Source organism: Gymnoscopelus microlampas (genome assembly GCF_963454915.1).
Source record: "Gymnoscopelus microlampas genome assembly, chromosome: 24".
Lineage (NCBI taxonomy): Eukaryota > Metazoa > Chordata > Actinopteri > Myctophiformes > Myctophidae > Gymnoscopelus > Gymnoscopelus microlampas.
The window spans coordinates 29,551,103-29,564,357 of NC_139961.1; the positions used below are offsets into that span (position 1 = coordinate 29,551,103).

General features: G+C 43.9%; 1 protein-coding gene across 2 annotated transcripts in view; it reads left to right on the forward strand.

Annotated features, from left to right (window-relative positions):
• creb3l1 (cAMP responsive element binding protein 3-like 1) overlaps positions 1 to 13,255 on the forward strand; it is a 49,862-nt gene that overhangs the window by 27,477 nt on the left and 9,130 nt on the right. For both annotated transcript variants that reach the window (XR_014600352.1, XM_084051630.1), the window contains exons 5-9: positions 1,468 to 1,549; positions 2,871 to 3,109; positions 3,607 to 3,753; positions 4,988 to 5,046; positions 8,397 to 8,465. Coding sequence is in view for 1 of the 2 variants with exons in the window: in XM_084051630.1 (XP_083907756.1) it covers positions 1,468 to 1,549; positions 2,871 to 3,109; positions 3,607 to 3,753; positions 4,988 to 5,046; positions 8,397 to 8,465 (596 nt within the window). In the remaining variant the exon portion in view is untranslated. The remainder of the gene's footprint in view (positions 1 to 1,467; positions 1,550 to 2,870; positions 3,110 to 3,606; positions 3,754 to 4,987; positions 5,047 to 8,396; positions 8,466 to 13,255) is intronic.

Below are 13,255 nucleotides of genomic sequence, written 5' to 3' on the forward strand. Positions count from 1 at the left end.
GCTCCATTCATCTCACAATGCATTATGGGTATCAAGTGCATTCTAATGCCTACCATTGTGTAGTAGGTGGAATACAGACATATCGCTACAGATAACCAGAGATCTTATCCTGCTCAGATGAATAAATACACAGAAACCAAATATTTCCAAACGTCATAGGCTAATAATGGGATGGCCCATTGGAATGAGTGTAGTACCAACGAGCATAGTCCAAAAAGGCGGTTGACCCTGCTGGCTTGGATGGGCCGACTCAGCATTTCGGAGACAGAATTGTACCAAAGCACTTCCAACAGACTGACAACAGCTGCTTGCAAAGGAGCTTCATGAGTTTCCTTCATGGCCTGCGCTTTGTACTGACCATGAAAACCTGAGTAAACTGACAATGGACGTAAACCGACTACAACCCCAAAGTCCACAGTGTACAGCCAGGCTCTCCAGCCTCGCTGCTCAGCCTTAAGTGCTAGTTTCTAGTCTATCTCAGCTCCACACATTGTCAGCCGTGTCTTCCAAAGGAGCAATCAACTCAGCGAAATGAATCACCCCATGAGTATTCAACCACAATAGTCAGCAGTGATTGTCTTGCTCTGGCAGAGCTGTAAGTTGGTCTTTGTCTGCCCACATCTACAAAACCATAGATTCCTCAAGCTGTCATAGCTTGTTCTTGCCATAGTAATTCTTTCCTAACTTAGCTCACGTTCATATCTTCTAGTGTATTCATGAATCAGATTTTGCAGAATCTGTTTTCTTAATTTTCCAGATGCCCAATGCAATCTTGCTCTTAGCATTTTTCTTACTTGTGTTGTTCAATTAAGCAGTAAAAAACAAAACAGAGTGCTATACTGTGAGATATTGGCGCTGGTGTGCTGTGGTTGTAGATCAGCACACCAGTACCAATATCGCAGAACCTGGAGTGTATTATTGTGATTATACGGTACCACGGTTTCATTGTCAATGTTTATGATTGGATGCCAAGACAAGGACGACACAAGCTATTATAAATGTTTATTCCGTAAAGAAAATAGTTCCTCCATTCCTTTCCCTTTCTAGCTCATACAGGTCCTTGTGTGTATGTGGGATAAACCATTTGGTGTACTTTTTAGATGTAGGCTGGCTGGTCATCAGTTTTAGGTTCATCAAAAAGTCAATCAAAACAAATCTGTTCAGTTGGAGCATTTGTCATTATACAATTTCGGCCAGTAGCAGACTGATGCTGGTTAATGTTGTGTTGTTTCTGAGCTGACAGCCGTTGCTAGATTACAAGTACAGTATAAACCAAGGGTTTCCAAACTTTCAGGCCATGACCCCCCGAAATAATCATATTTGAACGAATTGTAGGAGTTAGTTGAGAAATAAAATTTATCTTGGCTCGGTTCCACAGATAAATATTGTGAAAATAGCCGATCTACATGCTTGTATTTTTTGTTGCTTATTTAGCTAACTTTGTGTATGTTTGTGTGGTTTGTCTAGGAGTGTAACCATGAAGATATGAAGCCGGTAGCCATCAAAGACGAGCCCCGAGAGATGGGACAGTACCTTAGCCTGCCTAATGGTACTAAAACACACACACACACACACACACACACACACACACACACATGTGCACACGCATGCACGCACACATGCACACACGTACGCATGCATGCGCACTCACACATCACATCCCATCAGCAATTGCACACACCAAATCCATGCAGCCACTTGCAACGCACGCACACATGCACACATATCATATATATATGCAACACAATCATACACACACACACACACACACACACACACACACACACACACACACACACACACACACACACACACACACACACACACACACACACACAGGCGCACACTGACACACTACATCATCGCAGCAATTCGCTTCTGTGTGTGTCTGTGTGTGTGTGTGTGTGTGTGTGTGTGTGTGTGTGTGTGTGTGTGTGTGTGCGCGCGCGCACGTGTGCGTGTGCGTGTGTGTGAGTGACGAGTGTGTTACTGTCAGTTGGTCAGACATTCTAAAATGCTCCTCCTGCGTCATTGTGACTCACTCTTGTTAGTCGTCACACAGGGTTACGCAGACATCATACACACACACACACACGCACCGATGCAGGACAGATAGTAGATTATTGTGTCTCTCCTGGCTTGTAACAGGGCAGAGCGCCCTTACGTCTGTTCCTGAGCTGCGTCAGAAGCCATGTGATTTATCTATGTTGTCACTTGCGTTTAATCATATTGATCTATGGCTAAATCGGAAAACAAACCAGGGCTGCAACTATCTATTCTTTTGTTAGCCATTATCGATCGATTACTTTTTGCGTTCATCGAAAAAAAAAAAATCTACTAAACTGATTAGTCTGATTAACCACTTTTAACTTTTAAGACCTATTTTGTAATTCGTCATACACTGGTGTTGCACAAAAACAGCGAAAATAGGACGGTCTACAAGGTCACAACGCGTCGCATCGCAATGGGTTGTGGAGGTCGTAGATCAGCTATTCTTGCTATTGTATTTTTATGATTCTGTCCGCCCAAAATTGTTTAGTTCAGTGGTTCTCAAAGTGCATTCCAGGGAGCCTCAGGGTTCCTTTAGGGGGTTCTAAATTGACCCATACAAGTCTGTAACTCTGACAGTATACAAAAGCAACCAAATGGACCCGTTAGGGTCCATTTGGTTGCTTTTGTATACTGTCAGATGGACCAGTTAGGGTCCATTTGTTTGCTTTTGTACACTGTCAGAGTTAAGGGGAGACCTTGAAATGTAAAAATTTGAGAACCATTGGTTTAGTTCATTGAAATTGATTTTCTTTCTCTTCTAATCGATTAAACCAATTAGGTCAATTAACCGTTGCACCCCCTAAAAAACAAACTTTCAGACGATGGTCTCCAGCTGCCCCCCACGCCGCCCAGCAGCAGCCACGGCAGCGACAGCGACGGCTCGCTGCCCCCCTCCTCGCCCCACCTCCTCCACACCCCCACCTCGCCCCACCTCCTCCTGCCCCCCTCCTCCCCCCAGCAACAGCAGCAGCAGCAACATCAGAGGGCAGGGGGTCGCACCTCCTCGGCCTCTTCCTCCACCGCTATCTCCTCCTCGCCCCTCCTCACGGCGCCACATGTGAGTATATACACGTAGCTCCTCTCCTCTCCTCTCCTGTTCTCTCCGGTCTTCTCCTGTTCTCCCCTCCTCTCCTAACAAATGCATGGATTAAAGCAAAATAAAATCTCACAACTGACAGTGTTTGTACATGTATGACCAAGCCTTAATGTGTGATTTGTGAAACAGTGCGAAAGGAGTCCCCCACTATATTCCTAAAAGATTAACACAATTTATATAAATGATGCTTTAGTAATACTGTTTCACATACTTCCAACCGGGAGAAGAAATCACAGATTGAGGCTTTTAACCTTTGCTTTTATATGAAATATCCAAGACTATTAAGATTTTTATGGGGCCCGGACCGCTGGCCTAGCAACATGTTTTCATAGAAGACATGCTGGCTTCTACGGAATCCAAATGACTGAAATCAATCGTGACGGCTGAGAATTTCAATCCAACGCAAATGTTTTACATTTGAACAACAACCAACCCAACCATCATGTGTCCTCGTGCAGAAGCTGCAGGGTTCAGGACCACTGCTGTTGACGGAGGAGGAGAAGAGAACCCTGGTCGCGGAGGGATACCCGGTGCCCAACAAACTGCCTCTCACCAAGAGCGAAGAGAAGGCCCTGAAGAGAGTCCGACGGAAGATCAAAAACAAGGTGCGTAGTAGACAAAGACAAAGGGGATGGGAAAAGTCTGACTGATAAGTAGCAATGTGTTTGTTACCTTAGACCAGGGATCTTCAACAGGGGGTCTGGGACCCCTAGGAGGTCCTCAGAGTTACTACAGGGGGTCCGCCAAATCTATGTGAGATAGAACATTTTCTCTCTCTCTTTTTTTTTTACACCACTTGAACCCCGAGCATCCACCGAAAATAGCCGATCTACAAGCTGACAACGCGTCGCAGCGCGACGCGTTGTCAGCTTGTAGATCTGCTATTTTTGTACACAACACTTATGATAGTGCTGTCAAACATGAAAAAGTTGCAACACCATTTTATACAGTGTAGGTCCCTGCTTCATCTCTATCTCAGCTAAGGGGTCCTTAGCCTGAAAAACGTTGAAGATCCCTGCCTTAGACGCCACACTCCTGTCCCGCCCTGCCGGCTGTGCTTTTTACACAGACATTGATTCAGCTCGATTCAGTAACGACCTCCACTGCCAGCTTAAAGGCGGCACAACAATGGCCCCCATTCTGTGTCCATACACCTTTTATGCGGTACGGCAAGGCTGTGTAAAAGGGGCTTATGACTCACTGTATACTACTAGACTTTACTGATGACCATTTTCCGAAGCATAATGTGGCTTTTTGGAAGGAAGCCATTGGATTCCATTCATTTCAGTGTGGTATGAAAGCCAACATTGCTTGATATCCTGTAAGTAATCCAACACAGTAAACTTTGTTGGGCCTCTTTTTTTGGGGGGTCAAAGTTACATTATCATTGCAATGCGTGGTAAAGCATTTTAAAGAACAGGTTGATTTGACATCCATGACTTCTTCAACATTGAGTTTTGGTAAAGTCTTTAATATAAGACTTTAAGAGCATTTGAATGCCAAATCTAAAAATAAGGAAAAAAGAAAGTGGTCTGTGTTTATGATATATGGCCGACCTGTGAATTGACAATGCTAAGTACTGAAGATAATATAGTGCTTTTAAAGAGCTCTAGTTAAAGATGCAGACAATGCGTTTTAAATCATGTGTGAAACAGGGACTAGAACAAAATTATAACATGATTTTTACGAGTTCTAATATGTAAATATGTTTATACAGTATGTATTATACAAGATAATCCACGGGTGCAAGGTTTTGAATCATTTTATCAAATGAGGGGCATGTTTACTGCTGTTCGACTGTTGAGATGTTGTTTTCAATGTGTCTCTGTCTTTCTCTAGATCTCAGCTCAGGAGAGTCGACGGAAGAAGAAGGAGTATGTGGAATGTCTGGAGAAAAAGTAAGACACACATTAGTCTAATTTCTGGCTGGCTGTCCTCACCTCCTAACCCCTACAGTACTTCCTGTTTCATCCTTCGCATTAAATTACACACACATACACACGCACAGACACGGACACACGCACGCACGCACGCACGCACGCACGCACACGCTCACACTCTCTGTCTCACACTCACACTCACACTCTCTGTCTCATTTACTTTGGCCAGAATTGGGAACCGTAACAATGAAATATTAGATCTAAAAAGATCTTGGAACTTGTTTCTTCCTTGAGATTGAGAGCTGTAGGAAAGTTGAAAGGCAGACAACATAAGGAAGGTATAGAGAATGTTTTTTTAAATGTTCTGGCAGGATTTGATCCTGGGTGAAAAATAACCCTGGAAGAGACTACAGACATTTATTAAACCAGGATTTGTTCCTATAGGTAAAAGAATTAACTTGGAACACAACCTTTTATTAGAACAGGATTTCATCCTATGGGTGAAAAATAACACGGGAAGACTTTTATTAAACTAGGATTTGATCCTGGGGGTGAAAATAACCCTCAATTTTACTCACGTAGCAGTAACAGAGTGACTGAAATTGGCATTACCTTATAAAGTCTAAACTGTGTCAAAGTCTAGTAGCTATAGCTGCTCTTCTGCAGGAGCACACTGTAAGTACACGGAAACCTACCACTATCTGGATGCAACCCTTGCATCCAGATATCAGTGCAATAATACAACTAAATGACTCAACTTCTCCAGTCGAGGGGAACATCAGCGTCAGTTTAGTTGCATGTTGTGTAATATTCCTGATCTTATTCTGGAAACTATGTTTTTACAAACAAGTTTATTAATCATCATCACCAATGTCACCATCATATTTTTCTATAGCCCTTTTCTTAAAACACACGTTTAGAAAGTGCTTTTGGGTCCTAAACCCAAAGGAATCAACTCAAAAATGGACCCATTTCATACTCGGCTCGCAGAGTTAAATCCAAAGTATTTTAAAATGCTTTGTGACTTGTAATTAGCTGTGACAGTGTAAAAAAATGACCACTGAGGATTTTTGCTGTGTATTTTTGTCTCTGGGCGTTTTCCTTCCTCCTGCTCTGCTTTGTACCTGCTGACCCCAGAACAAGGTCCACTTCCCACTTTGACTTTTGTGAATTGTTCTGCACCAAGTTTCCAGACCTCCTCCCAGCTCTGTTCCATCTCTCCACTCCACCTCTCTCTATCTCTGTCTCTTTCTCTCTCTCTCTCTCTCTCTGTCCGCTCACACCTTCTCCACTTTTCTCCCTCTTGTCTCCTTTAGCCTCCTCCCCTCATTCCTCTCTCTCTCTCTCTCTCTCCCCCTCCCTCTCTCTCTCTCTCTCTCTCTCTCTCTCTCTCTCTCTCTCTCTCTCTCTCTCTCTCTCTCTCTCTCTCTCTCTCTCTCTCTCCCCCTCCCTCTCTCTCTCTCTCTCTCTCTCTCGCTCTCTCTCGCTCTCTCTCTCTCATCCCTCTTCCACTCTGTCCTTCATTCCTCCGGCATGGTGGTGGCTTCCCTCCAACAACCTGCACAACACATGCTCCCATCAGACCCAACCAACCAAAACCCTGTAGAGGTAGAGAGACAGAGAGAGAGAAAGAGAGAGAGTAGGGCTGCAACTATTTCGTCGATGTCGTGCAGAAACCTCTTATCTCCTGTTTTATTTCACTTTTTGTGTTGTTTTACTTTTTTCGTAAATTAATGCCTTACTTGATCATACTACAGCGCCGCACGAAAGCATCAAAAGTAGCAGATCTGCAAGCTCGAAACCGTGACGTGTTTTGAGCTTGGCGATCGGCAACTTTTTCTGTTTTTGAATTTGAATCCTGAAAATTAAGAGTTTTGGACGTATGAGGTTTCCACCTGACAGAGACGATTTACTATTTTCTAAGCGATAGTTCTGTCTATTACTTGTTTGATTGATTGAATAATCAAGAAGCGCGTTCCCCCCGACAATTTATTTTATTATTTATATATCAACAAATCGTCAACTTCATTGATAAACATAAACGTTTGTGCAAAAATACCCATTTTAAAAAATGTAAAAAATATATATATATATTAATAAAATGTATTTTTCTAATAATCTATTAAATCGAATAGTTAAATTAACTAAGAGAGATTATACAGAGAGAGTCGACAGACAGACAGACAGACAGACAGACAGACAGACAGACAGACAGACGCCTGTCTGCTTGGGTGATCTAAAGCATGAGTTGTACTTAGTCGCCCCCACAGGTGGCGTGTCCTTAAAAATTGCAGATTTACAAGCTCACAACGTGTCGTGCTGTGATGCGCCCTGTGAGCTTGTACATCAGCCATTTTCAGTGAGCGACACCCACGCATATCAAAGTATTACTCTGGCTTTAGATGATAAGCCTTTTGACACTTTGAATTGAACAAGAAAATAAAAGTACAGAGAGAGGAGAGAGAAGCATGTATGGAAAAAGATATAAACCCCCCCCCCCCCCTCCATCTCCCTTTCTTTATTCCAACCTCTGCTTTGTTTTCTGCCTGCGTTATGATTTATCAGGACAAGAGATGAGCACAGGATTAGGCCTGCTAGCCGATCCGCGAGCCGGGAAGCGCAGCGGGAGGACGCCGTGACAAAAGCACAGATCAGCGTGAACACACAAACACTAGAGGAGAGATTAGGAGGATTACGAGTCGATGGCAGAGGCACAGAGTGGCAGGGTGACCTGGTGGATAATAGAAACCGGTTGGATTACTTGGAGACTTCCTCCCCCCTTTCCCTCAGCTCCTCTGTCCGTCCCTTCCACCCTTTGGATCCAAATCTCGCTCCTTCGCTTCCGTGTCTTGTGTCTTTTGTTCTCCTTTGCTTTCTCTCTGTTTCCACTGTCCTCCCGTCTCTGTATCCGTCCCTCCTGTGGGGGGCATCGCTCTTAAGTCTATATGAGCTATTGATTCTTATTATCTTTTTAAAGAGTACCGAGGGTGATATTTATCACTTACGGTTTACACCCATGTGAACCGTCATCTTTCAAAACAAAACTAAAAGCTCTAGCTCCTGGATCGGCGGCAATTTTCGGTGAAGAGATATGGTGTAGATGGAAAAAAGGAGGCGGCCCAGGCTAGTATAGACCCCTGAGACTCTGGTCAACGAAGTATACAGTATATGTTTTAAGTGGTGAAAGGATACCGAGGGTGTTTTTATCACATTGGGTTTCCGTCGATGTCAACCGTCATCATTTGTCAAAATGTGGTTACATAAAAACATGCAACCGTCATCATGACAGGACCTGGTCAGTGGGGGGTGGGAACAATGTTCTGAAAAGCATGGCGTGTTAATCATAAGGTGTGTGTTTTGTGTTTCAGGGTAGAGAGCTACACGTCAGAAAACAATGACCTGTGGAAGAAAGTAGAAACATTGGAGACTGCCAACAGGTGAGACACAGGCACACACACGCACACGCACGCATGCACAAACACGCACGCACGCACGCACGCACGCACGCACGCACACACACACACACACACACACACACACACACATGACGTGACGGTCTACAAATAATGCTGGGTGATCACAATGTTGACATCAAGCTGACTACCTGTGGCTCTCATTAAATGCACGTAATAAACAATCACTCATCTGTAAAGCTAAAGGGTTCCTCCAGACATGATGCCTTTATAGACAGAAAAACACTGTCTCCAGACAGGATCAGAGACCTGACTCTGCTCGTAGCTGTGAGGCTGATCCTTTAAGGGGCATTTCACCCATAACACAACGCTCAGCCCAAATAGATTTTCCTAGTTAAATTATTATTTTTTACTACATTTTGCGGTTCATGACATATTTGGCTTTTAATGCTTTTATTTTGAATTGAGTTCTTAACCACATAAACTCTATTCTGGGGATGAACATTCCGTGAAAATATCCCATCCCACAAGCTCTCAAGGCCTCACAACGCGACGCCTTGTGTGAGCTTTCAGATCTGCTGTTTTCGGCAAAGAGATTCGGTTTGTAGAGAGAAAAAATGAGGGGGCCTAGTATAGACCCCTGGGGGACTCCGTGTCAATTAAATACATGGGGTTTAAGTGGTTCATCTTGCACCTACAAGACTCCAGTGCTCCAAGCCATGCTTGTTGTCATCGTTTCACTGAGTTGTATTTAATACTAGTGGAATAATTGTGCTCTTGATGACATTTCTAGGAAGACAAATTAAGTCTCTTTCATTAGCGCTCACCACAAATCAGTGGTGTAGTCTAGTTTTTTGCAGGGGGTTCACTGTGATTATTCCAGTGCACTCACACATGTACGCGCACATATATGCGCATGCGTGCTTTCGCTGAAGGAAATAACCTGTAGGTTACAATAACATGTAGGTCTATTAATTATTAACCCACAATATAAATCGACATGTATTCTCTATATAATAACACACTATAAAAAAATAAAAATAATAATAATAATAATTATTATTATTATGACAATAGGCTTATAATAACACATAACTGACACATAACACATAGCATTCAGTAGCCAAGACCTGACCAGGTTTAGCATACTGATGCACTGTCATCATATGGATTGCATTTATCCCAAAACAAAGTGAAAACACAGCCTGCAGTGCACATCGTTGTGTTAGTTCGCTCGTTCTCTGAGATGGACAGACGGGGGTGGAGTGGTTCACACATGTGTTGATGGCTTCTTAACTATCGTAGTTGATTGCGAATAGAACATAGAAGGTGTGAATGACTGAATGAGTCCTTACAATACTTTAAGTTGGCTACTGACGTTTCAACGGAATATCAAAGTGAATCTTGCTTCCCCCCAGCCCCTCCTCTTGCGTGTACGGAAGACGTATTTTGTAAAATATTTTTACAGAGCATACTACGTATGTAGCGTGTATTAGCAGGACACACTACTGCTACAAATGAGTCAGTACCAGACCGTGTATTGTTTTTGGGGTGTATGTGTGTGTCTAAAGCGGTAGATCTCGTGTGCAGAATAAATTAGGTGAAATATCATCAAATGTCACACATGTCGCGCATCTTGTTGTATCCACGCGTCACACTCTGTAGCGCCTCCAGTGATGTTGAAATGTTGGCTGCTGGTGCTTTGCAGATTTACTGTGTCAAACTGAAACACATTTTTTCAGTCAGTCAAAGTCAAACTTTATGGCCAAGTATTTCAACCACATGAACCCTAGCGTCCCTATTCTGGGGAAAAAATGTCGGCGAAAATACACAATCTAGAACATTGGTTCTCAAACTGATATGTATTTGGCCGCGGACCCCCGCCTGAAAAGGTTTTGTGCCAGGGATCTCCAGAAGAGATATATATTTTTTCTAAAAAGGCAGATGTACAAGCTCGCAGCACGGCACGAAGTGACACGCTGTGAGGTTGTACGTATATCTGCTATTTTTTAATAGCCAACATACACATGGATAAAGTGGTTAAACGCAAGAACTGCTATCTGCTATCTTACTTCTGGAAAAAAAAAGCAGTTGATTGTGGTTGTCTCTCACATGGACACATAATCACAGCGAAAAATCACAGCAAAAACAAAATGATTCAAGGAAGAACTATGAAAAGATTAAATGACATGGAAAAAAAATAGCTTCTACTTTGTGTGGTAAGCTTGCACTTTTCCCAAGGATGGCGTGGGTTCGCATCGAATTGTAGCCCATTTATCATTTTTACAAAGAGGGCCTTCCTTTTGGCACCGAAGACGCAAAGAAGTGGGCGTGCTGTAGAATCCGACACCTCTCCGTCAGCATGCTGCGATCTATCAGCATAATGTGGTCCCCCGCGCTGAAACCAAACACTCATTTTATTTTTCACTCCCTGTCATTATAATAACGTCAAATTACTCTGTGATTAACCTGAGGTGGGGGCTCCCCATAGCAGCCACTGTGTGTGTGTGTGTGTGTGTGTGTGTGTGTGTGTGTGTGCGCGCGTGCGCGCATGTGTGTGTGTGCGTGTGTGTGTGTGTGAGTGTTTCTGAATGTGAACCAGCTTCAGTCTTTCATTAAAGCTGAACGTTTTACAGTAGCTTTCATCATGGCAGGGAGGGTCCCACACACACACACACGCACGCACGCACACACACACACACACACACACACACACACACACACACACACACACACACACACACACACACACACTCCACGGGGTGTGATTGTAGCTGGTCTATGAAACAGCAAATTAAACCACCCACGGAGGAACCATGAGGCAGCGAAAAACCAGGAACCGTGAGTCAGCCCGGATGGGCAGACAGACACTCACACATCTCAGAGGTAGCAGTAGTTTCCGTCTTAAAAAAGTGGGAGGTCTGCTAGAAGGAAAGACGAGTGGGCAATCCATTTGTTTTTCCTTTTACTGAGACAGACAGCAGGAAAGCCCATAGGCACAGGCGAGGAAGCCACTGGTTGGATTTTGACCCTATAGGCCGGCAGGGGTGGGTGAGGGGCGTAGAAGCATCTGTTTGGTTTGGTTTGATCTGGTCTGGTTTGGTTTGGGCAAGCAATATCAACATTTCATCATAATTTTCCGACATGGTCCTTAATGTTCGGTGTAGCTCGCCAAGGCAAACCGATCGACTTTGAGCTGTAGGACTGTTTGATAGGCTCCCTGCTGTTAAGCCCGAGTTAAATTCAGTGAGTGTCGCACACCAAAACTCGACAAAATCCAAGAGCTATAAGATCTGCTATTTTTGGTCGGGCAACACCCACGCGCAACCAAGCATAAATCAGGCTGTTAAGATCCGGGTATCACTCTCAGCTTTGGGGCTTCTGAGAAGCTCCTGTCAAAAGCATTCAGTCTGAGTGTGCAGCGGCCCCCTCCTTTACTTCCCTCATCTTTATTTATGACCTGTCTGTGATGTGAAATGCACAGCGTTCATGGCTCTTCAGTGTGCTGCTTGGGGGGGGGGGGTTAGACTGGAGGCCCCCGTTTGGAGTCATCTGCTGCTAGAAAAGGAAACACTGGCAAATAATTACCGTCCGTCAGTTGAGTGAGACGGGGTGCAAATGACTGCAGCTGTGAGTAACACTCTGTGTATAGACTACTGGATGTGGTGGTGTATGTATGTGTGTGGGGGTGTGTGTGTCTGTGTGTCTGTGCACGAGCCTGCATATGAGTGGAGTTGGAAGGGGGATATCATGGGTTTACAATGGAAATTTGTGTCTGGATTTGTGTGTGCGTGCGTGTGTGTGTGTGTGTGTGTGTGTGTGTGTGTGTGTGTGTTTGTGCGCGCGCGTATGCATGTGCTGATGTCATCTATATGTCATCATACTACAACCACTGTGGAACCACACACACTTTTCCATTTGAGTTCAGAGTGACCCCCCCCCCCCCCACACACACACACACACACACACACACACAGGAGTTTCAGTGACTTCTGGGGTTACTTGTAAAGTTGGTATCACATTTCTATTGCGAGGACTTTTTGCATCTATTATCATTGTTGCACGAAAGGATTATGTTTTTGTATAATCTCGAATTACAGATACAATTTCCCCAAGAATGCATAATTGCCAAAGTATCTATTAATCTGATTACTGATCATTCAGATTGTTATGGCCACCCTTTTACAATGACATTACATCCTTTCCGGGGACCACTTCACCAAAACAATGAAGATATTCCATTGTCTCATTCCCCCCAACCTCTAACCATGAAATGACTAGTTAAATGGATTACTTGGCTTTAGTTACAACTTCAAATTCAAACCCACATGTTAGCTGCAGGCTTCTTTATTCCTCCAAGGCAGTGATCTGGTGTAGAGAAAGTACCAGACTGAAATTCAAACTGTCAACGCTAACTCTGACCCTAATTCTACCCTGACGACTTCACTTAAAACAAACCATTTGCCTAATGAGCACCAGAAAATGACCCTCGCACGTGACCGCCCTCTTCTCTATTCTTCTGGGGATATTTGAGCGAACGGCGAACGCACGCACACACATTTTGTCTGGGTGCCATAACATTGCTGTAGCCAGTATATTTTTAAGGCATAATAACGTCAACAGTAAATCACTGTGGGTGGGGATCAAAGAGCTGTCTTTGTGTGTGTGTGTGTGTGTGTGTGTGTGTGTGTGTGTGTGTGTGTGTGTGTGTGTGTGTGTGTGTGTGTGTGTGTGCGTGCGCGTGCGTGCGCGTGCCGTATGTGTATGTGTATGTGTATGTGTATGTGTATGTGTATGTGTATGTGTATGTGTAT